This window comes from Trichoderma camerunense (assembly GCF_050948025.1).
Source record: "Trichoderma camerunense strain CBS 138272 chromosome Unknown V8C40scaffold_20, whole genome shotgun sequence".
Taxonomy (NCBI): domain Eukaryota; kingdom Fungi; phylum Ascomycota; class Sordariomycetes; order Hypocreales; family Hypocreaceae; genus Trichoderma; species Trichoderma camerunense.
The window spans coordinates 170,073-195,539 of NW_028145350.1; the positions used below are offsets into that span (position 1 = coordinate 170,073).

General features: G+C 50.1%; 11 protein-coding genes across 11 annotated transcripts; 4 read left to right on the forward strand and 7 right to left on the reverse strand.

Annotated features, from left to right (window-relative positions):
* The first annotated feature begins 29 nt into the window (after window positions 1-29).
* Window positions 30-2,035, forward strand: V8C40DRAFT_255143 (60S ribosomal protein uL30). Its single transcript, XM_083217980.1, has 4 exons — window positions 30-299; window positions 859-967; window positions 1,148-1,314; window positions 1,371-2,035. The coding sequence occupies exons 1-4, from the start codon at window positions 292-294 to the stop codon at window positions 1,828-1,830; spliced, it is 744 nt and encodes a 247-aa protein (XP_083068866.1). The 5' UTR covers window positions 30-291; the 3' UTR covers window positions 1,831-2,035.
* Window positions 1,898-3,031, reverse strand: V8C40DRAFT_255145 (HesB/IscA family protein). Its single transcript, XM_083217981.1, has 2 exons — window positions 2,604-3,031; window positions 1,898-2,530 (listed from the first exon to the last, which is right to left on the reverse strand). The coding sequence occupies exons 1-2, from the start codon at window positions 2,958-2,960 to the stop codon at window positions 2,159-2,161; spliced, it is 729 nt and encodes a 242-aa protein (XP_083068867.1). The 5' UTR covers window positions 2,961-3,031; the 3' UTR covers window positions 1,898-2,158.
* Window positions 3,032-3,244: 213 nt separating this feature from the next.
* Window positions 3,245-6,460, forward strand: V8C40DRAFT_255146 (translation initiation factor eIF3 core subunit c). The gene is made up of 3 exons (XM_083217982.1): window positions 3,245-3,729; window positions 3,789-4,768; window positions 4,823-6,460. The coding sequence occupies exons 1-3, from the start codon at window positions 3,366-3,368 to the stop codon at window positions 6,083-6,085; spliced, it is 2,607 nt and encodes an 868-aa protein (XP_083068868.1). The 5' UTR covers window positions 3,245-3,365; the 3' UTR covers window positions 6,086-6,460.
* On the reverse strand, window positions 6,437-8,989 carry V8C40DRAFT_269780 (DUF4246 domain-containing protein; the record flags this gene model as incomplete). The annotated part of the gene is made up of 4 exons (XM_083220125.1): window positions 6,437-7,587; window positions 7,662-8,304; window positions 8,413-8,709; window positions 8,759-8,989. The coding sequence occupies 4 exons, from the start codon at window positions 8,987-8,989 to the stop codon at window positions 6,437-6,439; spliced, it is 2,322 nt and encodes a 773-aa protein (XP_083068869.1).
* A 1,343-nt stretch (window positions 8,990-10,332) lies between these two features.
* On the forward strand, window positions 10,333-11,955 carry V8C40DRAFT_255150 (uncharacterized protein). Its single transcript, XM_083217983.1, has one exon. It carries the CDS (start codon window positions 10,656-10,658, stop codon window positions 11,613-11,615), a length of 960 nt encoding a protein of 319 aa, XP_083068870.1. The 5' UTR covers window positions 10,333-10,655; the 3' UTR covers window positions 11,616-11,955.
* V8C40DRAFT_255153 (hemerythrin domain-containing protein) lies at window positions 11,949-13,014 on the reverse strand. Its single transcript, XM_083217984.1, has 2 exons — window positions 12,623-13,014; window positions 11,949-12,513 (listed from the first exon to the last, which is right to left on the reverse strand). Exons 1-2 carry the CDS (start codon window positions 12,872-12,874, stop codon window positions 12,082-12,084), a joined length of 684 nt encoding a protein of 227 aa, XP_083068871.1. The 5' UTR covers window positions 12,875-13,014; the 3' UTR covers window positions 11,949-12,081.
* An 865-nt stretch (window positions 13,015-13,879) lies between these two features.
* V8C40DRAFT_107612 (amidase signature domain-containing protein) lies at window positions 13,880-16,014 on the reverse strand. The gene has a single exon (XM_083210741.1). It carries the CDS (start codon window positions 15,844-15,846, stop codon window positions 14,098-14,100), a length of 1,749 nt encoding a protein of 582 aa, XP_083068872.1. The 5' UTR covers window positions 15,847-16,014; the 3' UTR covers window positions 13,880-14,097.
* Window positions 16,015-18,347: 2,333 nt separating this feature from the next.
* Window positions 18,348-19,358, reverse strand: V8C40DRAFT_277339 (NAD(P)-binding protein; the record flags this gene model as incomplete). The annotated part of the gene is made up of 1 exon (XM_083220952.1): window positions 18,348-19,358. The coding sequence occupies one exon, from the start codon at window positions 19,356-19,358 to the stop codon at window positions 18,348-18,350; it is 1,011 nt and encodes a 336-aa protein (XP_083068873.1).
* A 575-nt stretch (window positions 19,359-19,933) lies between these two features.
* On the forward strand, window positions 19,934-21,250 carry V8C40DRAFT_255159 (bZIP transcription factor). Its single transcript, XM_083217985.1, has 2 exons — window positions 19,934-20,164; window positions 20,229-21,250. The coding sequence occupies exons 1-2, from the start codon at window positions 20,026-20,028 to the stop codon at window positions 21,116-21,118; spliced, it is 1,029 nt and encodes a 342-aa protein (XP_083068874.1). The 5' UTR covers window positions 19,934-20,025; the 3' UTR covers window positions 21,119-21,250.
* A 106-nt stretch (window positions 21,251-21,356) lies between these two features.
* Window positions 21,357-22,571, reverse strand: V8C40DRAFT_277341 (uncharacterized protein; the record flags this gene model as incomplete). Its single annotated transcript, XM_083220953.1, has 3 exons — window positions 21,357-21,434; window positions 21,495-22,316; window positions 22,377-22,571. The coding sequence occupies 3 exons, from the start codon at window positions 22,569-22,571 to the stop codon at window positions 21,357-21,359; spliced, it is 1,095 nt and encodes a 364-aa protein (XP_083068875.1).
* A 993-nt stretch (window positions 22,572-23,564) lies between these two features.
* Window positions 23,565-25,459, reverse strand: V8C40DRAFT_107654 (uncharacterized protein). Its single transcript, XM_083210742.1, has one exon. It carries the CDS (start codon window positions 25,264-25,266, stop codon window positions 23,740-23,742), a length of 1,527 nt encoding a protein of 508 aa, XP_083068876.1. The 5' UTR covers window positions 25,267-25,459; the 3' UTR covers window positions 23,565-23,739.
* Window positions 25,460-25,467: the final 8 nt, after the last annotated feature.

The following is a 25,467-nucleotide window of genomic DNA, read 5'->3' on the forward strand; positions in this document are numbered from 1 at the left end:
GCGCTGGAGTGGTGGTTGCAGCGAGCGAGGGCGGTTAGAGGGGCGGTGGGGCGCGGCAGAATTATTTCCCACACAAAAAAATTCACAGCGAAAAAAAATTGGGCATTGAGCTCCTACGACTACAAGCCCTGCCCTACACCAAAATTTTCGAGAGTGGGACCTTGTGCAAGCTCCACCAACGAGGTACTGTTCCCTCTTTTTTTTTTCCTTCCCTCCTCTGGTCTTTTTTTCTTTTCTCTCCAAGCACAGCTTCGACGATACAATCAGACATCGCCATCAGCCGCCGCCAAAATGTCTACGTATGTGCCTCCTCCCTGAACGCTTTGCGATACGGGGCAGAAGCCCGGTCTCGATATGTTTGCAGATTGTCGTGGTCCTCTCGCTGGGCAGCCGATGAAAAGCTTTTCTTCGTGAAGAGATTCGGCCTGCCAGCTCGATCCCTCCCGAGGCGTCTCCCTCAGTTATTCAGAATTTTGGTCAACCAGATTTTGCGAGCTGAGAGACGGCGCCATGGGGTGTTGGAGATGAAGAATCGCTCTAAATGCATCTTCTCTCTTAAATTCATTGTCGTATAAAGGCAATTGGCTTTGGTCTGAAAATGGCCATGTTGCTTATTGCTTACGACTTTATCTTTCTTGGACAAGTCCTTCTTGTCTGGGGTGTTGTCGGATGAGTGGAATATAGGTTTCAATTGAGTACTGCTGGAACATGCGTGCCATTGTCGCCTATCTCACCGATCAAATTCAGCTCGAGTCAGCCTTGTTGAGAATGTCGCATTTCAGCTACAGTTCTTGCATCGGCGCTCTGTTCCATACAACTGTATGGCGGACTACGTACTAATCTGAATTTTGAATATAGCGTCCCTACCAACGACCACGTCCTGGTCCCTGAGACCCTGCTCAAGAAGCGCAAGAGCCAGGAGAAGGCTCGCGCTGAGCGTGCTGCCGTTGTTGAGAAGCGCAAGGCTGTATGTATAATCTCTCTTCCTTCCAATGTCTTCATGATGCACAACATATCGTCAACTAGACACAATGTGTCGATGTCGTTGATCGTTAACCTTCTTTCGGGTCTGATACTTGATTTGGAATACACTTGGCTATGTTACAGTTTTCTGTGTCAAGCACATCGCTAACATGATTTCCAATAGGCCAACAAGGAGAAGCGCGGTGTCATCTTCAAGCGTGCTGAGAAGTACGTTCAGGAGTACCGCAGCGCTGAGCGTGAGAAGATCCGTCTTCGCCGTGCCGCCAAGGCCGACGACTCTGCCTACATCCCCGCTGAGGCCAAGCTGATCTTCGTCGTCCGTATCAAGGGGTATGTGTAAACTCGACATCTTTTTGACAAGCTTTGAGAACTAACAATTTTCCCAGTATCAACAAGATGCCCCCTAAGCCCCGCAAGGTCCTCCAGCTGCTCCGTCTTCTCCAGATCAACAACGGTGTCTTCCTGAAGGTCACCAAGGCCATCACTGAGATGCTCAAGATTGTTGAGCCCTGGATTGCCTACGGTTACCCCAACCTGAAGTCCGTCAAGGAGCTCATCTACAAGCGTGGATACGGAAAGGTCGAGAAGCAGCGCGTTGCCCTGACCGACAACTCCATCGTTGAGGAGAACCTCGGCAAGTACGGCATCATCTGCGTTGAGGATCTCGTCCACGAGATCTTCACCGTTGGCCCCAACTTCAAGCAGGCTGCCAACTTCCTGTGGCCCTTCAAGCTCAGCAACCCCAACGGTGGCTTCCGTCCCCGCAAGTTCAAGCACTTCATTGAGGGTGGTGACCTTGGCAACCGCGAGGAGGCCATCAATGGTCTCATCCGCCAGATGAACTAAGTCAATTAAAACAAAAATGGGTTTTACGGATTTTGGGAGTGGGAACAAGGAAATATCATGCATGGTTGCTCGGCGTTGGTATCGCGACTTGGCTTTTGATAAATTGACTCTTCGATGAATGACACTCGAGTTTCCATGCCGTGTGATGCTTAAATTGCTTCTAAAAACTATCTACCTGTGACGTGCAATTGTATCTTCGTGTCTCATTATCTGCTGCTGCAGGATATCCCAGCCCATTAAATCTTTCAGTGAACCATTGAGTGGCGATTATTAGTCAGGCTCTCCACTCCTGCGCAGATGGGTAATTGTACATGGGAATTAATATGCTCTACGCCTTGATATCAAAGCTTGTCCCACACCCACAGCTGCTTGTTGCATATGGATTGTCAACAATCTTGAACTGCGATCCAATCAACTCTTGTGTAAAATCCACCTTGCTGCCCGTGAGAAGCTCCAGGGAAGGCTCGTCTAGTACGATTTTCGGGCTATCGGCGGGCGGAGTAGCAGAGTTGGCTTCGTCCGGAACGTATTGGAAGATGCTGTCCTCCTCGGAGATAATTGTAGAAGCTTCGCGTGCTTCTCCTGTGGGCATCGTAATGAGGCTCATGAGGTACTGAAAGCCGTGGCAACCTCCGCTCTCAACTCGAATGCGCAGGGCTAGGTTCGGGTTCTTGTCCTTGGCCATGATCTCAGAGAGTCGCTGTATGAATTTGTAAGCAATGCGGCCAAAACAGTATAAGGAATGAATGCAAATTTCGAAGTCTAAATCATACCTGAGCTGCTCTTGAAGTGATTTCCAACTTCATCTCGTTGCCATCTTCGCCCTTTACGGGATTTTGTACGCATATTGTGGCCAGTCGGGTGGCGGATGCTGTGAATGACCGGCTGGTTGGCTGTCGGCTTATTGAAAGAACGGATGTTCTGGGTACTGGAGCCATCGATATCCCATTTCCAAATTGAGGAGAGACCCTGATCGTCCGTAGTCGAGAAGAGTGAGAAGCTCCGCGCGGTATGAGAAACTCTAGAGGCGTTTGTTGTACATGTGCGGTGGCCACTGAGTACCGCCGTTTCGCAAGCTGGACAAAGGACCGTGCGGCGGAGGCGCTCTCCGTACAGCGTAGTGATATCATTGTGGGCGTCAATCAGATAACCCTATATCTGCTGTGGAAATCGCAGAGTTCAAGACTGAGTTCTACCGAGGACATCGAAAACATTATCTAGCCGTCTATTTCCGCTGCTGATGTCAGCCATCCTAGGCACAGAGGCAGCGGCGGCAAATGTCCGGCCATTCCCATCGATTACATGCTAGTGGTCAGATGGCCTTAGTAAGCAGCAAAGTTGCAAAGTGCACTCGCTAAGCCCCAAGATGCCGCCCCACCTCCCACCAAAAATCAGTGAATTTTTGACCCTCGACTTTTGAACCAACCCCGCGCACCTCGAAGGAGAGTCTTTGCCCTTGGCCTGGCTCCCGAATTCTGCGACACCTTCGACCGGGATATCTGATCAACCGAAGACAAGGAACACGATCCGCCAACATGTCTCGTTTTTTCCGCAGCGGCGGTGACGACAGCTCCAGCGAGAGCTCCAGCGACGAGGAAGAACTCTACTCCGGAGAGGAGGATCAGGAACTCGACCAGGAAAAGTCCGAAGAAGAATCCGACGAGTTCGACCACTCCGACGAGGAAAGTGAAGATGACGACAAGGATGCCGGCGGCGACCAGAAGCAGGGAGCTTTCCGATTCTTGAGAGACAACGTCGCGTCCGACAGCGAGGGTAGCGACGATGAGGTCCGAGACAAGGTCAAGAGCGCACAGGTCAAGCGACTGGACGAGCTCGAAACGTCGATTAAGCAGATTGAGAACGGTCAGAAGAATGGCGACTGGACTCTCATCTCTACCGGTATGGCAACAATCATGACGCGATGACCGAACAACAACGCTAATGTTATTTCCAAACAGAATTCGACAAGCTTAACCGACAAGTCACCAAGCTTCCTGCCGGCAGCAGAATACCCAAGCCTTACATCAAGGTCATTGCTGAGATCGAGGAATCCGTCAATGAGGCTCTTGCCAAGGCAAAGGTTACCCCCAAGAAGATGAACGCCACCCAGGCTCGTGCTCTCAACGCCGTCAAGCAAAAGGTCAAGAAGACCAACAAGGACTACCAAGACCAGATTGCCGTCTACCGAGAGGACAAGGACACCTACCTGTGGTCTTCAGATGAAGAGGAGGAGATTCCCCAGCCCAGGGCCCCCAGGGCCGTCACGTTCGACGAGACTGCCGGCGCTGAGGAGGTCGCTGATGAGGGATTCGCCACCGTTGGAAAGGGTGGCCGTACCCTGCAGTACACCCCCGAGAGCATCTTCAAGCACCTGCGAGGCATTATGGAGACTCGTGGAAAGAAGAACACCGACAGACTTGAGCAGATCAAGGTTATGGAGAGACTCGGCGAGATCGCCAACACCCCCTACCAGAAGATTCGCGTTCTTCTGACCCTGGTCTCTGCTCGATTCGACCTTGGCTCTGGAACTACTAACGTTATGCCCCTGGAGCACTGGAAGGCCGCTGAGAAGGAACTGTCTCAGCTCCTGACCCTTCTCTCAGAGACCTCCGAGTATGTCGTTCTCGAGAACGTCGAGGAGTGGGATGATGATGAGAAGCCCCCTACTCTGCAGCCTGGTGAGAAGCACATCAAGGTTGCTGGCAGCATCGTCTCCTATGTCGAGAGACTCGACGACGAGCTGCACCGATCTCTGCAGAGCATCGACCCCCACACCTCAGAGTATATCGAACGCCTGCAGGATGAGGGTGCTCTGTACAACGTCATCTTCCGTGGTCTCCTGTACTACGAGACCTTGAAGAAGGACGAGACCATTGAGGTTCCTCAGGACAGCGTTAACCGTATTGTCATGCGACGACTGGAGCACGTCTACTTCAAGGTAAGGAATTCTCCATCTTCATTGTTTAATATGTGTTGCTAACGTGATATATAGCCTGCCCAAGTTGTCAAGACTTTCGAGGAGAACTCCTGGAAGGCCGTCGGCGAGAATGTCGACTCTACTACCACTCCTCGTGCCCAAGCTCAGGACCCCGCTAGCCTGGTCAACGTCCTCTGCGGCTACCTCTACGCCCACAGCGAGGGTATCCTTCGTGCCAGAGCCCTGCTCTCTCAAGTCTACTTCCTTGCTCTCCACGACGAGTACTACAAGGCTCGCGACATGATGCTCATGTCACACTTGCAGGAGACTGTTACCGGCTTCGACATCCTGAGCCAGATCCTGTACAACCGAACTCTTGTTCAAGTCGGTCTCTGCGCTTTCCGCAAGGGTCTCATCTATGACGCTCAGAACACCCTGCAGGAGATTTGCGGAAGCGGCCGTCAAAAGGAGCTGCTCGCCCAGGGTGTCATGATGCAGCGATATAGCCAGGTCTCTCCCGAGCAGGAGCGCCTTGAGAAACAGCGACAGCTGCCCTTCCACATGCACATCAACCTGGAGCTGCTCGAGTGCGTATACCTCACTTGCAGCATGCTTCTGGAGATTCCCCTCCTCGCCCAGACTGGCTCTTCTCCCGACGTCAAGAAGCGCGTCATCAGCAAGACTTACCGCCGTATGCTCGAGTACCACGAGAGACAGATCTTCACTGGACCTCCCGAGAACACTCGTGACCACGTGATGCAGGCTTCCAAGGCTCTGGCTGCCGGCGAGTGGAAGAAATCCATTACCTACATCCACAGCATCAAGATCTGGGACTTGATGCCCAGCACCGATGAGATCAAGGAGATGCTGTCCAAGCAGATCCAGGAGGAGGGTCTCCGAACATACCTCTTCACCTACGCCCCCTTCTACGACACCCTCGCCATCGACACCCTCAGCAGCATGTTCGAGCTCGACTCTACCAAGGTGGCTGCCGTCATCAGCAAGATGATCAGCCACGAGGAGCTCGCTGCCTCCCTCGACCAGGTCACCAACAACGTCATCTTCCGCAAGGGCGTCGAGCTCAGCAGACTCCAGTCTCTGGCCCTCGCTCTATCAGACAAGGCCAGCGCGCTCATCGAGACCAACGAGCGGACATTGGAGCAGCGCACACAGGGCACATCAAGTGCCTTTGAGAGACAAGGCGGCAGGGGCCGAGGCGGCCACAGGGGAGGTGCCCGCGGCGGCAGAGGAGGCCCTCGAGGCGGCGGCAACCCCCAGCGACAGGCTGGTGGCACGCAGTTCACGGGCGGAGCTCTGGGAGCGGCCGTCCGTGGTTAGGGTGGAAGCATATGATTACGAGAAGGGGGTGGTGGCTGGTAGGGCGTCCGAATTTGATCTCTTGAACACTTTTACTTGTTGTGTTTTCAAATCCCTTTTATTTTTCTCCTTGTGTTGCTTGCATGGGATCAAAGGAGGGGGTTTCTCTTGTAATGGAAGAAAAAGTCCCGGGCGATCGAGCGAGGAAACGGAGGGAACTCGCTACACTTGTTTGATAGGTTGAACTGGAAATTTTAAAAAGGGAATGCATAAAACATAGAATGAATGTCTGCTTTGTAATTCTCTCAAAATGTGTGTTAGGCCGTTGTGAACGCAGCTGTGAAGCCTAAAGTGATCCTATCTAGTTAAATATCATCTAACTGGATCTTGATGCGCATTATTCACCTTTCTAATATCACTGGCCCGCCATTCATTATTAGACTCATCTGAATCGAAACCCTCATCCTGGTCCTCATCATCCTGGTCCTCATCATCATCGCCTTCATCATCATCGCCTTCATCATCATCGCCCTGGCTCTCATCATTTGAATCGGTTTCATACGAGCGATCTTCATAACCTGCGCGATACTCTAGCCTTGCCCTATTGACCCGATGAACATTTCGAATTTCCTTCGCCTTCTCACTGTCGATCGGGAAATCCACATAACTGCTAACCATTGCCCTCAGCTCTGGCGGTAACCTTTCAATAATCTGTAATCCCCCATTATGAGCTTTGCATTCGGTCCACCAGTGAAACTGCTGTGGGGGTACGTTGGATGTCGATATAATGGGAATGGCTGGATCAACAAGATGCAACATGAGTATCTTGCGATAACCTGGCCGAGAGCGGTCGACAAGCGAAAAAGATCCCTGGTGGTGTCTGTAAATGTTGGGATAAAACACGGCCATGGTAGTATTAATAAGAACACGGCCTATACTCTGGAACTCTCCGTCTGCTGGCCTGAAGGCGTATGCTCGCTCAACATCAAATCTGTCGAGGTGCCGCATGCGCTCTAAATCCCGTTGGTCAATCACAGTACTGAAATACATATAACCATCCGTGACATTGTCGCTGTCGTAACAGAAAAGAGCTGTAGATATAATATGTTCGTTGAGAAGGCCATCCGTTTTCCATGAGTCACACACGTATTCTGGATTCTCGGGAGTAAGATGAATTTCAGTTAACTTAACAACGATCTGAAAGCGATCACGCTTTTTGGGGGGAAACTTTTCCGAGAAAAAGGCGGATGAGTGGATGTCTGACGCGGTTAGGTGATGATCGTGTAATATTGGCTCAGAGAAGTGTAATGGGTGTGTCTCATTGAACCATTTGCCGAGCGGGTCAACACGATTTTCTAATACTTGTTGGCACCAATCATTACCTTCATCAAACCACTTGCGTAGTAAATGCTCCACTTGGGTCTCGTTGCGTTCCAGTTTGAGATTTAGGAGGCGATCATTCTTGTCTTCGTAGGTGCTCTCTGATTCCTCTTTCTGCGGCCGCTCTGTCTTGTATTCTTCGACTTCATAAGATAAATATGTCAGTATTGTAGCCATTAATGCAACCGTGAATGCTGTCATGCAGCCAATGTCTTACATGCTTCCGCCGGGATGTTCAAACAACTGCATTCTTTGTCGGCGCAGATCTCAGGAACTTTGCAGTCATAAGAGATGTCATGCGAGCCTATTCGCTGGTGATCAAACTCAAACGGCCATCTGTATAGGACATCCAAAGCTGGTAGGGCCAAATTGATGAACTTTTCGATGGTAGTGTACATATCAGCGTGCTCAATTGGATGTAGGTTGTTGATGTAACTGTTGATCTTGGCTTTTCCAGTCTCATCCATGATGACGTCGCACGGAAGCCATTGGAAAGATGGATCAAGCATGTTGTATCGCTGGCTTCGTTTTTTCGGATCCCAAGGGCTAAGAAGAATATCCCCCTTACCGCAAGCTTCTAGACAGTTGGTGAGATCGATACTTCTATCGGGAAGGATTCGAGAGCGGTGATACATGAGCGGGCATGTAAAGGGGTCTATCAAATCGATAGTGACTTCATCTCGCGGTTTGTCACTATCCGACATGGATTGGAATAGTTTCTGGCGACCAAGAGATAGTTCCCGCTTTAGGGCATCAGGTACAAGCTTGTCGGATTTGATAACACAAACAGCAGCGTCTAAGACAGGAATGAGTCCAGTCTTTTCATACAAATCCGCTTTGCGCTTCAGCTCATCGATACACTATACATCGAGCCTAAATTAGTTAACTGAAAGCAAAGAGAGATTCTGGAGGAATTAGGAAATGCCCTTGTCGCGGTAATAGAAATGCTTTGCGTCTCTGAGACCTACCAAGTCAGCCATAGAAGGTGTAAAGTCGGCATAGCTGAGATAATTGCTCCAATCCAGCCCAAGTATCTCTTTCTTCCACTTGGCTGCTATGTGGGCATGGCGAACATCATCACACCATCCAGGTTTGCTGGTGATTTCTTCGATAACCTTCATCATGCATAACTCTCTGTTCCATAGCGGTGCAGTATACCACCTAATCCCGTCGTTATTTGAGATGACAGGATAGTAGCCAACATACATAAAGTCAAGAGGATACCCATAGCCAGGAAGTCTGACGTTGGCTGTGGGGGAGATTTTCTGTGACACCTAGGTTAGAAAAGCGACTTAAAAGGTGAGATACACTTACCCTTTGGAAATCCCTGGCAATGTTGTTGGAAAGTTGCTCAAAATCTACACCCCCATCATCCCCTTCTAGAAGATTACTAGCATTGGCCTCTAGCCACTCCTCAACCTCTTCAATACAGATAGGTTCATCGGTTTCTTCGATCCATTTTCGAAATCGCCGTTCTTGCTCAGCAGTTCCTGGAAACCATTTTAGAGATTTCTCAGGGCCATCGCCAGAAGAAGTTTCATCCATGGCTGCAGTTGGCTTTCGCCACAAAATGGGCACTGGACTTGATAGAAACAGTTCGTTTGATGACTGCTTCAGAGGAGGGTGCCGCGTTGTGACTTGGGAGAGATCAAGACGATATCTCCATTAGTTGGGAAAAAGATGAGTACCCGGAATATGCATTTTTTGGGTGAAGGAAATAGGGAATGTGCAAATTGTGTTGGCGAGATCAGGTGATCTAGCGAACAGTGAAGGAGTGAACTGAGAAGTGAATTGAACCTTCCTCTCCAGCACTTGCTCAGTTGTGCCTTGCAGTCACCTGACAGGAACGTGACCCAGGCTGAAGTGACATCAATGCGAGAAACAATTGCAGCTGCCTGCCATTTGCTGGGGCAATTGGAGAATGCAAGCTCTTTTTGACAATGTTCTCCTTGGGCTGATGTATGGCGTTCATTTACGGGGATGGAACATGAGTAATGGGCACGTTGGAAACGCACGTGTAGAGATTTGGACGAAATATAATGAATCAGAATGGAAGCCATCCAAATCAAGAAAAGGCATATGAAATGTATCCAACATGATAGCCTCTCTGCGTGCTGAGAGAGACGAAGAACGGGGCGCTCTGGCTGCAACCAGCATCTCAAGTTGCATCAATCCCAGAGAGAAAAGGCAAAAGCTGTATTCCTATCTGGGCAAAGCCAAATATTTTTCTATATAATACCCAGGTGGATATCTCTATTCTTCCGGATGCTTGGCCGTAGACAGATTAATCATGATCAATCCTCCTCTGATGACAGCCACAGTGCCTCCATCTCTCCTCCTGTATACAGGTAAATGTCATCAAAACCACAGAAGCAAGATACTAAACTCTTCTACAAGAGGCTGTCCGTTTGACTCGGCAGTGGAGAATACTAAATATTTACTTACTGCGCTAATGAGCCATTCCCTTTCATTTGAATAGATTCAATTCTGCGAGATCTTACGTTGGACGTGAGAAGCCCCCTGTAAGTCGATTCTGTGGAGCCCCCCAGACGCTACGACGGCTGTCGACAACACACCACCAACGCGCCTCCAAATCACTGTGCACCGTGTCACAGTGCCACCAATCAGACCCGTCAATGTCATTGGAATCCCTCATCTGACATGAAATAAAGTACACAGTTTCTCTTGATCCCCAAAAGAGAGTGGAACTTTAAAAATATTAATAATCTAGAGCCGAGTGGCAGCAAGCCAAAACGTGGAGAGAATCGCGGCAGTGGATCTTACGCCTTATCCGAGGTTTTGTGGGGGTGGACCTCGGCAGCGCCTCAACAGGCGGTAGGTTTACAGCAAAGAGGCTAATAATAAGAGCTGAGCTGCTCACCCAGGGCAGGGCAATTGGATTACTTTAATTAATTGATGCTACATTACCCCAAACATTGAGAGTCAGCGCGCGTCCAAGGTTGCGTCAATCAACCGCTTTCAGTGCAGCATCAGCATCAACATCAGCGTCTGCATCTGAATCTTGGCAATCGCAATTCAACTCGGTCTTGAGATAAGACTCGGATCGGCTCTAATCGATAACCGCGCCCTTTATCGTCACCTTTACTTCTTGTTCCTCTCCTCGCCTCGGCTCTTTTCTCTCCTCCCATTCTTTCGCTTCGTCTCGCTTCCTCTTCTTTGTCCTCCTTCTCTCCCCTCTCCTCCCGCCACAATGACCGACGTGGCCGACATCCCCGTCGACTCGGCCTCGACTGAAGTGGCCGCCGCCATCGACTCTTCAGCCATTGCCGTAGCCGATCCTCTTCCCTCGATTCCCACGCCGGCCAAGGCTCCCATTGGCGCCGTTCTAGCCGCTGTGCCCTCCAACGCGGATGCCTTTGCTGGCCATCTGCTGCGATGCCTCCAGACCCGCGCCGGCGCCGATGCCGTCCTGCAGTTCCTCTGCTACTCCTCCAAGCTGTCGGGCGCCGTGCTCGAGACGCTGAGCCGCAATGCCCTGCGACAGTCAGCACAGAAGCTCATTGCCATGGCCTTCCAGCTGCCGCCCGCCACGACCGTCGTTCTCTCATCAGCCCCAGCGCCTCCCGGGGCGGCGTTTGCGCTTAACCTGGCGACCAAGCTGAAGGCCTTTGCGGGCGTGCTAAGCGAGGCACGGACGATCAACCGGCTCTGGGGTCTGCTGGGCCTGTACTTTGCGCTCAAGCGAGTCCTCTCCAGGCCGCGCCCCAAGAAAGAAGATGCCGAGAAGGAGGGATCAGGGTCGGTCGCTCTGGCGCATTTCGACACCGCCTTTGGTCTCAGCCAGATCGTCGCCCTCATCCTATATCAAGTGTTTGAGAACCTCGCGTTCCTGGGCAGCAAAAAGGCCATTGATCTGAAGCCCACGACAATGGGCAAGTTTGGCCTCCTCAGCGTGCGATGCTGGGGTGCGTATACCTTCATGGAGCTCGCCAGGTTGCTGTTGGAGCGCACCCGCAAGAGCGCTCAGGCCAAGGACGCCGCTTGGGCAAAGACTTGGAACAAGAGCTTCTTCCGCAACTTGGCCTGGGCCCCATTGACCGTCCAATGGGGCATGGTTGGTGGAGGACCTCTCCCTGAGACGGCGATTGCCTTGCTGGCAATGTACCCTTCAACGGGACAGATGATTGATCTCTGGCGAGAGACGGCTTAAGATTCTTGAATTTTCTTCTCCTCGAAATCCCCGGTGAAAGGGGTGAGGTGTCTGTTGGGTGACGTGAGCGGTTGTGCAACATGAAGTTGAAGTGATAGGACTCACAGAACCCGGAAAGGCGCAGGCATTTTCGGCACCTGTCTCAGTACAACATATAGATACACAGCGGGTAAGGTTATCTACCGGAGTAAAAGACGTGCTTGGTCTCGCAAGAATATTTGGGAACCTTGGCAATGGTAGAATGTTGGATAGGTATGTAAGCTTTTTGTCTGTCTTGCTTGTTTGGATCACATGTAATAGTTGAGCTATATTTTACCATTTACGTTTATGAATGCATGCATGTATCTTTTCCAATCATCTTGATCTGTCTACATCGCTTTATCTACCATTGGGTCATACCTAGTAACCATGCTTCCAAAAGAGTATCTACAAACAAAAGAGGAAAGAGATATCGCAACGGAACCAACTACATTTGGAACCGCCGAATCTCCTGTAATGTCCAAAACTTTCTCATATTCTCTGCCCCCAACGATCTCACCTCATCGTCCAAATGCGCCCACAGCACACCTCCCCAGCTCTCCATCTTCTCCTTCAAAACGCTCAACTCAAAGTCCCTCTCGCCGCTCTTTACTTCGTTCAGGTACTTTTCGAATCCCTCTAGGCCCTCGTGGATCTGAGCGTGTTGTTTCACCAGGTCGCCATTCTTGGGGTTAAACTCAGGCATCTTCTGGGCCAGCCGGGGGAAGAAATAAGTCTCCTCGATTGAATGATGTATGGTGAGATGCTCAGCGAACTCGGTGCCGATGTTGAGGAGTTGCTTGATGGACATGCCTTGAGGACGACGGCCAGTGGTGCAGGCTTGCCAGAGGATGTTCCATGATCGGCGGAAGTTGTTGTGCTGTGAGTAGAGTGTGAGATGATGCAACAGACATGTGGTTATGCATGTATATACATATACATGCTCTATACATGACACTAGTATAAGTGAGAGCAGCGATGTTACTTACAAACAACTCCATTCTTTCAGCAAGACGGTTATAGTTCTTAAACTCATGGTCCGTCAGCGGAGGAAGCTCCTCCTTTGCAGTGCTCGCTTCATTTTTGCCACACTCCTCAGCCATGTTGAAAGTGTATCTCTTTGATGCAGAATTCGATATAAAAACCCTGCCTCTGGGTGCAGCAGCAGCAATAATCCCACGACCCGCCAAAATATTTTGCTTGAACGGGGAGATTCTCGTCGATATCCTCGCCAAAACCATCCGTCTTTTCACCCTTCTAATCTTCTTTTTTTTTTTTTTTTGCTCGCAAAGGCTCTTGCAAAAATCACTCAGAAATATCCTTTATATCTCAAGAAAACTTATAAGATCTTAACTCCTCCTCCGAAAAATGCGACAAACTCCCCCGTATCTCGTGTTCTGATAGATCTTTGACTCGGCGTTGCGGTGATTGGCCAGTTCTGGGTGAGTCAGCGGGTTAATAAAGGGATCCACACGATTACAGAGGCATCTGTCAGCACGGAATTACGATGAATCAGGTCCTTCTCCATAAAACTGCGCGGTGTTGCCTCCGATTCGATCGTGGGACTTTAAACGGTTTGGATAATGGCCGAGATGCTGGTTCAGTGAAGAGGGTCGAGCCGACGGTCCGAGTCGCTGTCGGGGCTTTGAGTGGGCGATGCTGAGAGCTTGAATGACCTGGAAAGGTTTGATATCTTCATCTTGCGTCTCAGCCAAAGGAAAGCAGATCATCAGCTCAAAGATGGCCATGTTTTATGGACAGCATGCTTCTCTCAATGCCAAATATCCAGCTTCCGAGACTGTGTTGTTCACAGTATGATAACGCAGCTGGTACTCGATCGCTTGCAGCATCGGATCTATCAGCCCACAACGGACTCCGTGGTCGAACCGAAGTGCGCTCCAGCCGCAGAGTTGCATCGTCAGCTCATACGCCCCGATACTCCTTGAAATCCATGCGTCTCCAGCTGTCAAATAAGCCTAACCATGCGACCATGCTAGCGTACCAAATCTCCGTGCTATTATGGGTATGATGCAGCCAAGACTAGATCAAGCGCGCGGCAAGCATCTGAAGCCGGCAACGTACATTTCGCTCTCGGTATTCAGATCGCATGACCGACTCCGATGCATATCTAGACTTGACTGGCACAGCAATAAGATGCGGAGTGTTATCTCCTTTTCGGCTCGAGTCGTTATTTTGAGGTCGATCCTACGGTCTTGGCCGCCGTTGTTTCAATGACCAATAAAAGCGAAGGCGACACATTGACTTGAATTACTCAACATGCATACATGTGATTGTGAAATTATTATCATTTTATGGGATCTCGTCGTTACGGATGGTTGACAGAGTTTATTATTATCCTATTCACTGCTAGATGGCTTCACAAGCACTACTCCCAACGCAGGACTATCGACTTGACAAACACAAGATCATCATCGCCTAAAAGCAAATAGCCGCATTACCAAGTTTATTTAAATTCCTTCCCACAGGCACCTCTTGGATCCTGCAGACACCGTTTCCGCACAACATGCGCCAATTCCGTTGTAGGCGAAATAAACGGCTTGATTGACGTACGGACGTTTGTACGCTGCTCAAAGTCGTACGCCATGGCAAACAGCTTCTCTTCGCTAAACGCCGGGCCGGAAAAGGCGATGCCGAACGGACCGTTGGGGGCTGATAGTATCAATTTTCCTCTGTCTGATGGAATAATGGGAGAATCATCAGGAGCGCGGCCCAGCGGTACACTGACGACGGGAAGCCCAAGGCCAGATGCCATCAAGACCGAGTACGGCGTCGGGAGTACCATTGCGTCTAGATTGTACTTTTCTAACGCTCCTGTGAAGCACAACGGTCCGAGTAACTCTCTATCCGCTGTAACGTTGGACCAATAACTCGGGTCCGTGTTGTTGAGGCCAAATTTGAGGAAGCCATCCCATGCCGTGGTGTCGAAGCGCGGAAATCCCTCTTGAGGATCGTCTCTGGTAAATTCCCGCAGATCGCTAACTGAGGTGATGTTGTTTGGGTTTTCTTTGAGAAGGCTGAGGTACTTTTCCGGCAAGTTGGATAAAAAGTCGGCCCCGACGATGGAAAAGACCGCAATGAAGCCGGCATCCGTGGAAGAGTCGTTGGACGCAAGGTTACTTGTGCGCTCTTTGGTGTGGCCGGTGAAGGGGATATTGCATGGCAAGTCAATATTGTCAATGATCTCTGCGCCAGCTTCACGAAGTACATCCAGCGCTTTCTCGAATGCTTCCGGGTCAGTGTTTGCAGACGGATCAATATCTGTCGCCATTGTGTTACGGGATACGCCGAGCCGCTTGCCTTTGAGACCCGAGTTCGTGCATGCTGCAACATAGTCTGGTATCGTGTCAAAAGGAATCGCATCCGTGTAATTGTCCTGCTTGTCACGCCCTGCCATGGCCTGCATGAGATATGCAGCATCCTTGACTGTCCGAGTCAAGGTACCGACGGTGTCTTGTCTTAGCGAGTATGGAATCACAAGATATCGGGAAGTTAGTCCCACCGTGGGACGAAATCCGACGACGTTATTCGCATGCCCGGGCATGAGGATTGATCCACCCGTGTCTGTCCCAACAGCTGCCCAGGCGAGACCGAGAGAAGCTGCTATGGCGCTCCCCGATGATGAGCCTCTCGGGTTTTGCTTTGGAAAGTATGCGCCAACTGCCTGGCCACCATGAGCCGACCAACCTTCATGAAAGACCACCTCCCTAGAGGAAGCCCATTGCGAGAGGTTGGCCTTGCCGAGAATGATAGCGCCAGCTTTGCGCAGCTTGGAGGCAATGGTGCTATCATGAGGGACTTTGGCACCCAGCAGCGCGTATGAGCCAGCAGTGTTGTTCATCTCATCGTCTGTGGCAATGTTGTTCTTGAGGAGGATGGGTATGCCATGGAGAGGCTGCTTAGCAGGGTTTATTCCCGCCCTCCTCTCCGTATCTCGCTCCAAAGCGATCGAGAGCGCGTCGGGGTTGATCTCAGTGACAGCCTTCAAGTCAGGATTCACTTCTGAAATCCTGTCAATGTAGGCATGTACAAGATCGACACTGGTGAAGTGGTTGTTGTTCAGCCCGAAGCGCAGCTCATCGAGAGTAGCATCGAGCAACGAAGGGAAATCACTTTCTGTGGTCGAGAGGGCCTGAGACAAGCAAGCAGACAACAAGACTTGCAGCGCCGTGGCGACTACACCAAGAGGCTTCATTATTGTACAGACGATTGTTTCGCGGTGCTCACGACTTGTTTCTTTGGGCCTTTGCCAGGAAGAGAGAAGATGGGGTATTTATTCGCGTTTCTGTATGAATAATACCTGTGAAGCGCCAAACACTGCCATCAGCCACCACCCACCCAGGTTCATCGGATACGACGGCAGACAACCCCCACGGGCATCATTACGAACTGAGAACTTGAGCCCCAAGGGTATTTCATCATTCAGAACAGTATTTGTCTCTCCATGATCAGAGAGGCAATGGTCAGACAACTGCTACGGGTTTACCGATGTGAAATATGATAGACTATGATTTGGCACGGGGGCTAGTCTATGGTCCCCGTGGACGCGAACTTAATCGAGTGGTGTATAAGGGCGCCTCTCTACTTCGGTTATTACGAGTACGGCAACTACTATCGCTCCGATATTTGTGACATTTGTGGAACCACTGGCTACAGGTTCACAAGGGCATACACGCTATATGTAAGACATGCAGGCAATAGCGAAGGAGGATATTGTGCCTTATGTTACGCACCTTTTCCAGAGTCTGAGATGCTTCCCGACGATGAAGCACATCTGCAAATATATCTAATCTTGGCGATGGTATCACCCTGCGTCCCAGGAAATTAGGTTATTGAATCATGTCCTTCAGCACCTCTTCAATAATGATCTGCCTGTTTTCTGCTCTCCCCTAGACAGACAGCATGCCCGCCGCGAGACCCCGAGTGAAACTGCCAGCCCGATGGGAAAGCTAGCTGTCGATCACTAGCCTTGTATTAAGCTTATGTCTAAACAGCGACCCCCTGCTATTTAGCCGTGCAATATGACTGTTCTTTCCAAGTCGAAGCTGAGTAATAGCCGCGGTCAAGAAGGCGCCCAGACCTATTCTTTCGTGGGGGTTGATCGATCGATCATTGTGCCACAGCTAGGTCCCAGTCATGGCTTTATGACACCTGAAAGCCTTATTAGGTCTCGACCATGAACGTGGTCATATCGAGAAACTACTGTAAGTGCATCGAGTGGCTTTATATAGAGAGACCATTAGGCATCGTCTCTCGGATGCTATGCTACCAAGGGGAGTCTAAGCTCGACGATACTCTTACTAGATGGATTAAAGGGAGTTGTAATAGATGCTCCCTCTCATTGCGATGGAGCACAATCCAAGCTGAAAACATACCAAGGGCATCCGGCATAGCGTGTCCAGGTCGGCGATCCCAAAGACACACAACAGAGACAATCTCATTATACTGGCCACATGACAGGTACAAAGGGCCTATCCTTAAACATGAGTCACTCTGGCTCATTGTTTCTCTCACCGACACGGCGGTTCAAACAGTCTGAGTAAGAGTCTCATGGCGCCTTATCGGCCCTCGACGTCATACATAGGACGGGAACCTGGGATGCCGGCACTCAGCTCGTGATCTTTCAGCTCGGTGCGGATATATCGGCCTCTTCGCGTGAGACAAAGAATTGCTTATTGCGAGCACGGTCATTTTATGCAAGGAGGATATTGCGATCTGCGCGAATAACAACACAATTGTCAATCACAGCGGCCCTTATCTTGTGTGACTGGCGATGTGATAGAGACGCATGTCTCACTTTGCCTGCCACGGACGGTGATCCCCACCATTCGCGTTACGCTCGGCCTAGGAGATGCCGGGTCTGCTGGTTATCTGAGACACGGCTCGGTGCCTTGGTGCCAGATGTCTCAAAGGGATACATAGGCGAAGCGGTGAATGCGGTTCTATAGAAATTTGGTTGGCTGAACTGAGACCACGGCTGAAGGGTGGAGAGGATGAAGGGAGAGCCCTCATTGTTTCCGTCTTCTAATGTACGGAAAGCAAGCTCCCGGAGGACAACCCATCCATCTGTATTATTACAACCTTCATCAGGGCTCTCGTTCGAATGTAAGGTGATGATCTCAGAAACCGTGCCGCCATCGAAAGACAAGTCTATGTGTGACCCTTTGATTCAGAGAGTATACTAGCACCAACACTAACAACTCACCCGTCTCTTGGAATTTTCACGAATTAGACGTATCGACTTATCTCTAAAAGAGTTAATGAGGTGGGCTTGTTTCACTCCAATGTATCGCTCTACTAATTTCCAGGTTTCCGGTCCAAGAACCTCAACTGGCTCCAGGTGGCCTCCGTCATCGGACTGAAAGGGCCATTTCCATTTGTAGGCGATTGTTGACGATGCAGGAGTCAGAATTGCTTGCGTGTTAGACACAGAATGACTCAACGATGTGTGAATAACATAATATAGCCAAGTGAGAAGCAAGCCGACTTAGCGTACAGAGTTTTCTGAAAGATTCTGTGTGCGACGATGGTTGAGATATGCACTAAATATCACTAGTAGTCGTTGGAGCAAGCAGACGAGTATACCCAGCCAAACTTTGATATTGATGGCAGACAATTGGAAGGACAAGCATCTGTTATCTCTATGCTTTTAAATATACATTATCCCCGCTACATGCAAGTACTCTCTCAACTCCCCTACTGGTCATCCTCCAAGCCAACAAGCTTCAGCGAATCCTTCCACAGTCTCGCCTCCTCAGCCGCATCATACGTGTGCTTCACCGTCGTCGGCTTCGACATATCCTTATCATCCGGCCCAGGCACAGCCACAGCAACATCAGCCAGATACTTTCCTCCCTTACCCTCCAGCTCCCTCGCGATCGCCGCCCAAACTTGCGTCGCCGCCCCTTGCTCCGGGCTCTTCATTCCCTGCAGAACCTCCGGCCCGATCTGCGCAACCATGGCCTTGGCTTCCTCCTCCGGGATGTATCTCATCAGGCCGGTTTGGATGCCGCCGGGGTGAAGACTCCAGCCGTGGAGGCCGCGTGATCCGTAGCGTCGCTCAATCTCGTTGGCCATGTAGACGTTTGCCGTCTTGGACTGGCCGTAGGAAACCCACTTGTTGTAGTCGCCCTTTTGGAAGCTATAGTTGTCTGAGGCATTGAGTCCGCAGAAGCGGTGCGAGGCGGAAGAGACGTTGACGACGCGAGAGCCGAATTCAGGGATGCTACCAGCAAGGAGGGCAGGCTTGAGCAGCTGGAAGAAGAGGAAGTGAGAGAGGTGGTTAACACCAAATTGTGATTCGTGGCCATCATCAGTGAGTTGTAGATCAGGAACAGCCATAATTCCAGCATTGTTGATGAGAATGTTAATCTTGGGCGTGTCAGCGAGAATAGTCTTTGCCGCAGCCCGAACACTAGCAAGCGAGTTCTGGTTCATCTCGACAAGCTTCATGCGTGACGCATCAAAGATGTCGCCGAGAGCACTCTTGGCCTTGGTAAGGTCTCTAGCAGTGAGAATGAAGGACGCTCCGGTGGTGGCTAGGGCACGGACAGTCTCAACACCAAGACCGGATGAGACACCGGTGACGACGATGACCTTGCCCTTGAGCTGGTCGGTCATCTGCTCGTCTTTGACGACTTGGAGGGCGGTTGGTCTGGCGTCGCCGGGGCCTTGGGGAGAGATGTGAGACTCTGCGTAGCGAGACATGATGGTTGTGGTGTAAGTGATGCCTGTGTAAGTGACAATTATGATAGTATAAGTGGTGGTAATGGTGTAAGTGGTGGTAATGGTGTAAGTGGTGGTAATGGTGTAAGTGGTGGTAATGGTGTAAGTGGTGGTGATGAGATCTGTGTAATTCAGCGATGATTTCTGCTATCCATCCATCGTGGAAAATGCTTCTTCTTATATATCCAGCTCTTTTCCATCTTCATGAATCCGGATATCCATCTCAACATCCTCGTGTATTCGTGTATACGCGTATCCATCTCGCCTCCATCTCTCGCCAGTTTCAAGCCTCATGCACGAACCCCCATAAATCCGACAATATCCTCAATCCCCGGCTGATGCTTTTTCCCCCGTTGAGTTTAGCTCTCCTCATTCCCACTCCGGCGGACTTGTAAGACGCCGCAGGTCCCACATCTGCCGATTCTGCCCACACGGAGTGATGACACTTTTTGCCTCTTGCGGGATAGTCCGCCGGCGTGGAGGCTAAACGCCGACCCCTAGCCGCAGCATCACCAACGGGCTGGATTCACACTCTCTCTTGTTTATTTCATCCCTCTGTAATACCCTGTGGAATGCAAGGAGGTAACTTGTATCTCTGTATACATCTGATTACTACTATTCCTCTCTTTGGCTACACACTCTTATTGTCATGGCGCCAAGCTCGCGCACACATACTCGAGCATTGGGCAAGGCTCGATCGATTCCTGATTCTGATGCAGATCTGACGGCCAGCGAGATCCGTTTGGCGCGTAGAAAGATTCAGAACCGGCTAAATCAGAGAGCACATCGTACGTAGAGCAATCACAGTTGTGTGAAGCGACTATTCCCTTAGAACTAACACCTCGCATCAAGGATCGAGAGCCCGGGATAGGAGAATTGACGGCACGGGACAGCCTTACCGAGTCCATCGCTGGCGGATAGATGACGGTAAGGATGACATACCATACATCAAGCCACGGGATATTCCGAGCGACTTTGCCTGTGTGCCTGTAAAGGACAAGTCCGCTCCGTCCAATCAGCTGGTCGTCTCGAAGCATCCAGAACCAAACAGGGAGCTTGTTCCGCATGGTGCATTAGTCTCCGTCTCTACCACAATCCCAGGCCGCACTTCTGCTCCTTGGCTAGGCCTCAGCTACTGCCTGCTCTCCGATCACCTGCTGCATCTAATCCACTTCAACGTCCTCAGGGGCCTCTCATACAACAAGAAAGTCATCAAGCCGAATGCCTTTATCGAGTGCACAGGCAGCGCCACGGCCCAGTTGAAGAAGATCCTCCCTCATATCCCAGAAGCAACCTCCCTCGTGCAAATCCGGCTCCCTGAAAGTCTCGCTCCGACGAAGCTGCAGATGTCGTGCCCCCACTCCAACTGGATCGACGTGTTTCCCTTTCCGAAGATGAGGGACAATCTGATTCGGTGGGAGAACTACTTTAGCCATGCGGAGTTTCTGACGGACCTCTTGGGGAACTTGATCAGCTGCATGACCGCTCCGCCGCCTAAGACGACGCATTCGTTGCTTGGTAACAGGGCTCAAACAGCCGAGGATGAGGATGTTCCAACTGATCGCAGGGGGTTGATTCTATGGGGGGAGCCGTTCCACAAGGATAGCTGGGAGGTGACACCGGGATTTCTAAGGAAGTGGTCGTGGGCGGTTGATGGCTGTGGCGAGTTGCTTGAGTCGACCAATCGGTGGAGAAGGACGAGGGGAGAGACGCCGCTGCGGGTGGCAGTGAATTCGCAGTAGAAGTTAATCATGAAAGCATACGGATGGAGTTAGGAGTAACAGTTGTATTAATCATTAGATGAGTTGTGTATTCAATAATTTGTCTTTATTCTATAAAGCAGCTTTCGAAGCTGTGTATCTCTAATATATTTGTCGTATAAGTCGTAAGTACGGCTGGGTATCATCTTTTTCCATCAAGGCTCTTCCGCCCGGGTATAACCATATCTATCGTACATCCTCCAGTGTAGATTATTATTATCTATGCTTGAATCGCATCACCCACTTCGTATGCGGGTGGAGGATCCATGACAACAACTTCAAATGCCGCAACAGCATACTAATCACGAGTCAGTCAGCTTCAATCTTCATCACGTTCGGAGTTTCCGAGTCAACTTACTCTAATGTCATTTCCGAGCCCAACAGAGAACCCCGTCAAAACCTCCACCACGTGGTCCATCTTCAATATGCAAGACTCAGTCGTCGGCTTCGTATTCAAGACAAAAAAATTGCCCCAAGCTCCCGAATCGACCTCGAATAGCTCGTTGTCAACCTTGACCGCGCCGGCCATGCTGCATCCATGTCTTCTCTGCGTGATTGTTCGCGGTATCGCGCCGGTGGATGTCGTGACTAATGTTTTCAGATCCATGGATACGCTGCGGAGATAGACGTTGCCTGATTCAATCATATCGGTCGGTGTGTGGACAAGGATCTGAACCGGTGTTGGCTGGCCACGGATCAAGATGGCTGGCTGTGGGAGTAAAACTTCGACTTTGATGGATGGTGCATATTTCGGGTTATATGACGGACATGAGCCGTCATCGTGCTCTTGATCCTCCATTGCCGTATTTCGTAGGCGTGCATTGTGTCGTCCAGGCTTTTCGTCCATTGGCACCGACAAAACGCAGGATGATCGTGGAAGTCTTCCGATGGATGGATTGCAACTGAATGGAATATCCATCCCCACGCTCTTTGTCTTTGTCATTGCACCAAGCACACTGCGGCCCACAGACACAGTCATGGTATAAGCTACCTTGACTCTCATGTTCTGCTCCGTGACGTCCAAAGATGGCGGAAGCTGGCATTTCTGGGGTTTGCCGCAGTAACAAGCTCCATCGGGGAACTCGAATTCGATGGGAGTGGTGTATATTGATTCGCCAGTGGAGACATCTTCGTCCCACTGCAAATCTCGATATTCTATCGTCTTGTGTTGCTCGAACAGCTACAACCCCTGTCAGTGAATCTAATGCATACTGTAGCTGAATCATACAATATCACTCACCACCGTAGTGATTTGTCCCGGGCTTGCCGCATTAACCTGCGTGGGAAACGACACCACCATGGTGCCGACGAATTTGGCCGAGATGCGCGGCGATTTGTGAAAGGTAGGCCCTCGGATTTCGAACGAGGCTCTTACGAGGTCTCGAGCAAGAAACGGCCCTTGGTGGGCATCTTGAAGAGCGAGATTCAGCTTCATAGTGGCCGAATTGGGAGACGAGGGCTTGGTGGAGATCCCTCTCGTGTCGTGAAGACAGTCCGGGGTGGTTGTATGGTAGCTGGCTATACATGGACTTGTGTTTGTAAGTCTGGGGTAAGATGAGATTTGGTGCTTTAGTGTTGCATTGAGATGATTTGTTTGCTGGTTGATGATGATGATGATGGCAATGATGGAGACATGGACCCCTTGACAACTTATATACATCGTGATATATACTCTCGTACTCCATCGAGCTCTATAAGCGACACACTATGATGTTAAAATCATGCAAGCCACCCATCGATCCGCAAGCCATCATCCACTGTTTACCGATGCTCGCCGAGCTAGTTTTTTTCTAGAAACGCTCTCGCCGAGAATAGACTGCAAATTTGCGACTGCCGTCAGCTGCGAACGAAGCCGATTGGCTCGAGACACCGGCTAGCTTGTGTCATTTCAAGATTCGGATGAAACCTGACCCTTAGTCTGACGGACATGAGTCGGCGTCTTAGTGTCGCTGGCTGCTCTTTTGCTGTGGTCGGAAATTCGGAATCGTGTCAGATTGGCGGCAGAGCCATTTTGGAGACGCACTGTGACGACGCAGACGGAGATGCGCCGCCGTCTGAATTGGGTCAGCCCAGACTGTAGACGAGAGATTATTGGTTTGACATAACCGAGGTTATCATGATGACATTAATATGAGAAGAAATTGAATCAGCAATGCGCGCATCGTCAACTATTTGCAACTGCAATTGCAATACCGGGTCCACGAGTGGCAAATAAAACAGGCAAAAACACGCATGATATTAAGCCAATTCGATCAATATGTAATAGAGTGGCTTGAGTGAGTAATATATATACAACATTCTCCAACGACTATGCGCAGTCTAAATGTGGTGACGGGAGGCAGAAGAAAGACGTCCATGTACATGTACCTTTGATCTTCTAGACTCCTGGTTAAGTATTGGTTATCTGCTACTCTCGTTACTTCCTTCTGGTATCTGCAACGGGGTGCTGAAGAGGCGCTCCCATCTTGAATAACTCTATTTGGAATGTCGGTAATTGCTATATGAGAGTACATGTTGACAGTTATATAACCACTCAACTCATTGCAACCCTGGGTGGTTCTAGACCTCTTATGGGTCGTATAACTAATACAAAACGCAACCAACTAACCAACGTGCGGGATACCAGATGTCCAAGCCGAAACATATGACCCAGGGGGTAGAAAACAAAGCGTCCGAAACATCTCAACAACAATAAACAGCCGCGCAAGGACGTAAAACGAGGTACTGGCAACGAAAAGGATGGTAGACAAGCTCTCTCCGAAAATCTCGTTCAGATTCAGCTCGTTGTAGATGCTAATGAGCACTATCGTGCAAAGCGGAGCTGCGGCCGTATAAACGCTTGTGCATCTCCACAAGGTCAACTCAACTGCTGATGGGAAAGCAAAGTTCCACGCCGCAACGTGGATTCCACCAAACACTGCCGCACCAATACCGACAACGCCCAGCGCCAGCCTATCATTCGTCCCATCCTCTGAGTCGACGCTGATTGGCCTACCAGGTAGAGTATCTAGTTCGACGTCAATCCCCAAGGCCTCGAGGAACATCTGAGATGCATCCTTGAAAGCCCGGTCAGTTCCGTGGTCTTTGAGTAACTGATACACTTCAGCCGGCATCGCTCCTTCTTCTAGTAGGGGTCCTTCATCCGGTATGCCCGTTTCTGATGTGACCAATTCCATGGCTGCTTCGCTTGATATGGCTTCTTCCGATATATCTTCTTCTTCCATTACAGCTCCTTCATTCAACATGAATCGTCCCATTTTGGCTCCCCTCTTGGGCATTAAAACGTCTTTTAACTGAATTGTTTGAGCAACGCCAACACGCTGCGGTTTGTTCCAGTAGAGACAATATATGAAGACCGCAGAGATAGCAAATGCCACAACGGCGACCTCGAGAGGTGAAACGGGAAGCCTTCTAACAGCCCGTACGATGATCTGAATTGTAGACCAAACAATCTGGCCAAGTGCAATCAATTTGACAAATATATCACCTTTCGACTTGTCTCTAATTTCTTCTTCTGTGATGTTGGGCAGTTTTGTAATATATCCTTTTTGTCGAAGTAGGTAGATGCATTCGCCGTTCAGGTGGTATGGGTTATGGTGATTTCGTTCTTCTGTCGGCTTGTATCGGATGACGAAGCCTCCCATATTTGCGAGATAGCTGTGAGCTGAACTCCAAGCAACCCCATCTTCCTGAGCATATTTCCGCATTTTATGAAGGATCTCACGTGCCTTCATTAGGTCATTAAAAGCCGCAATCATTATAAGTTCGGGAGCAATGACCGTCCAGAGCATCCGCAGCATATTTCTGTACAGGCTTTTCAACCCCCATTTAGCATTCCTCCATTGAGTACTTCTCCATTGGGCGCTCATCCATTTAACATTTTCCGCTTGTCCAAAGCGACTGCCGTTGCGTTGTGCGGGAACATTGGGGTGCTGAAGTGTCCAGGTGCAAGCGAAGATTGTGAAGAGAGAACTCCATAGGATGTCGAGAGTACCACGAGTGTTGGGTGACGATACGTAGTTTGATAGACTGGTGGGAGTGGTACAGTTGGTTTCGAATACCGTATAAGCTTGAGCAAGTGGTATTAGACAAAAGACGAGAGATTGCTTAGACAAGCGTGGTAACTTCATTCCGGAAGTATCTTTTCATCAAAAAGGAGTGAGTAATAAGTGGATAACAATAGAGGTGTTTTTCTTTAAATCGCATGATACAGAGATTGGTTTCAACATGGAGAGAAAACGTAGAAGATAAGGAAGAGGATAGTGAGGCTGAAATGCCAATTTAGGCAGACAAAATCGCTACCCAAAACGAACCCTCCACCACAAATCATT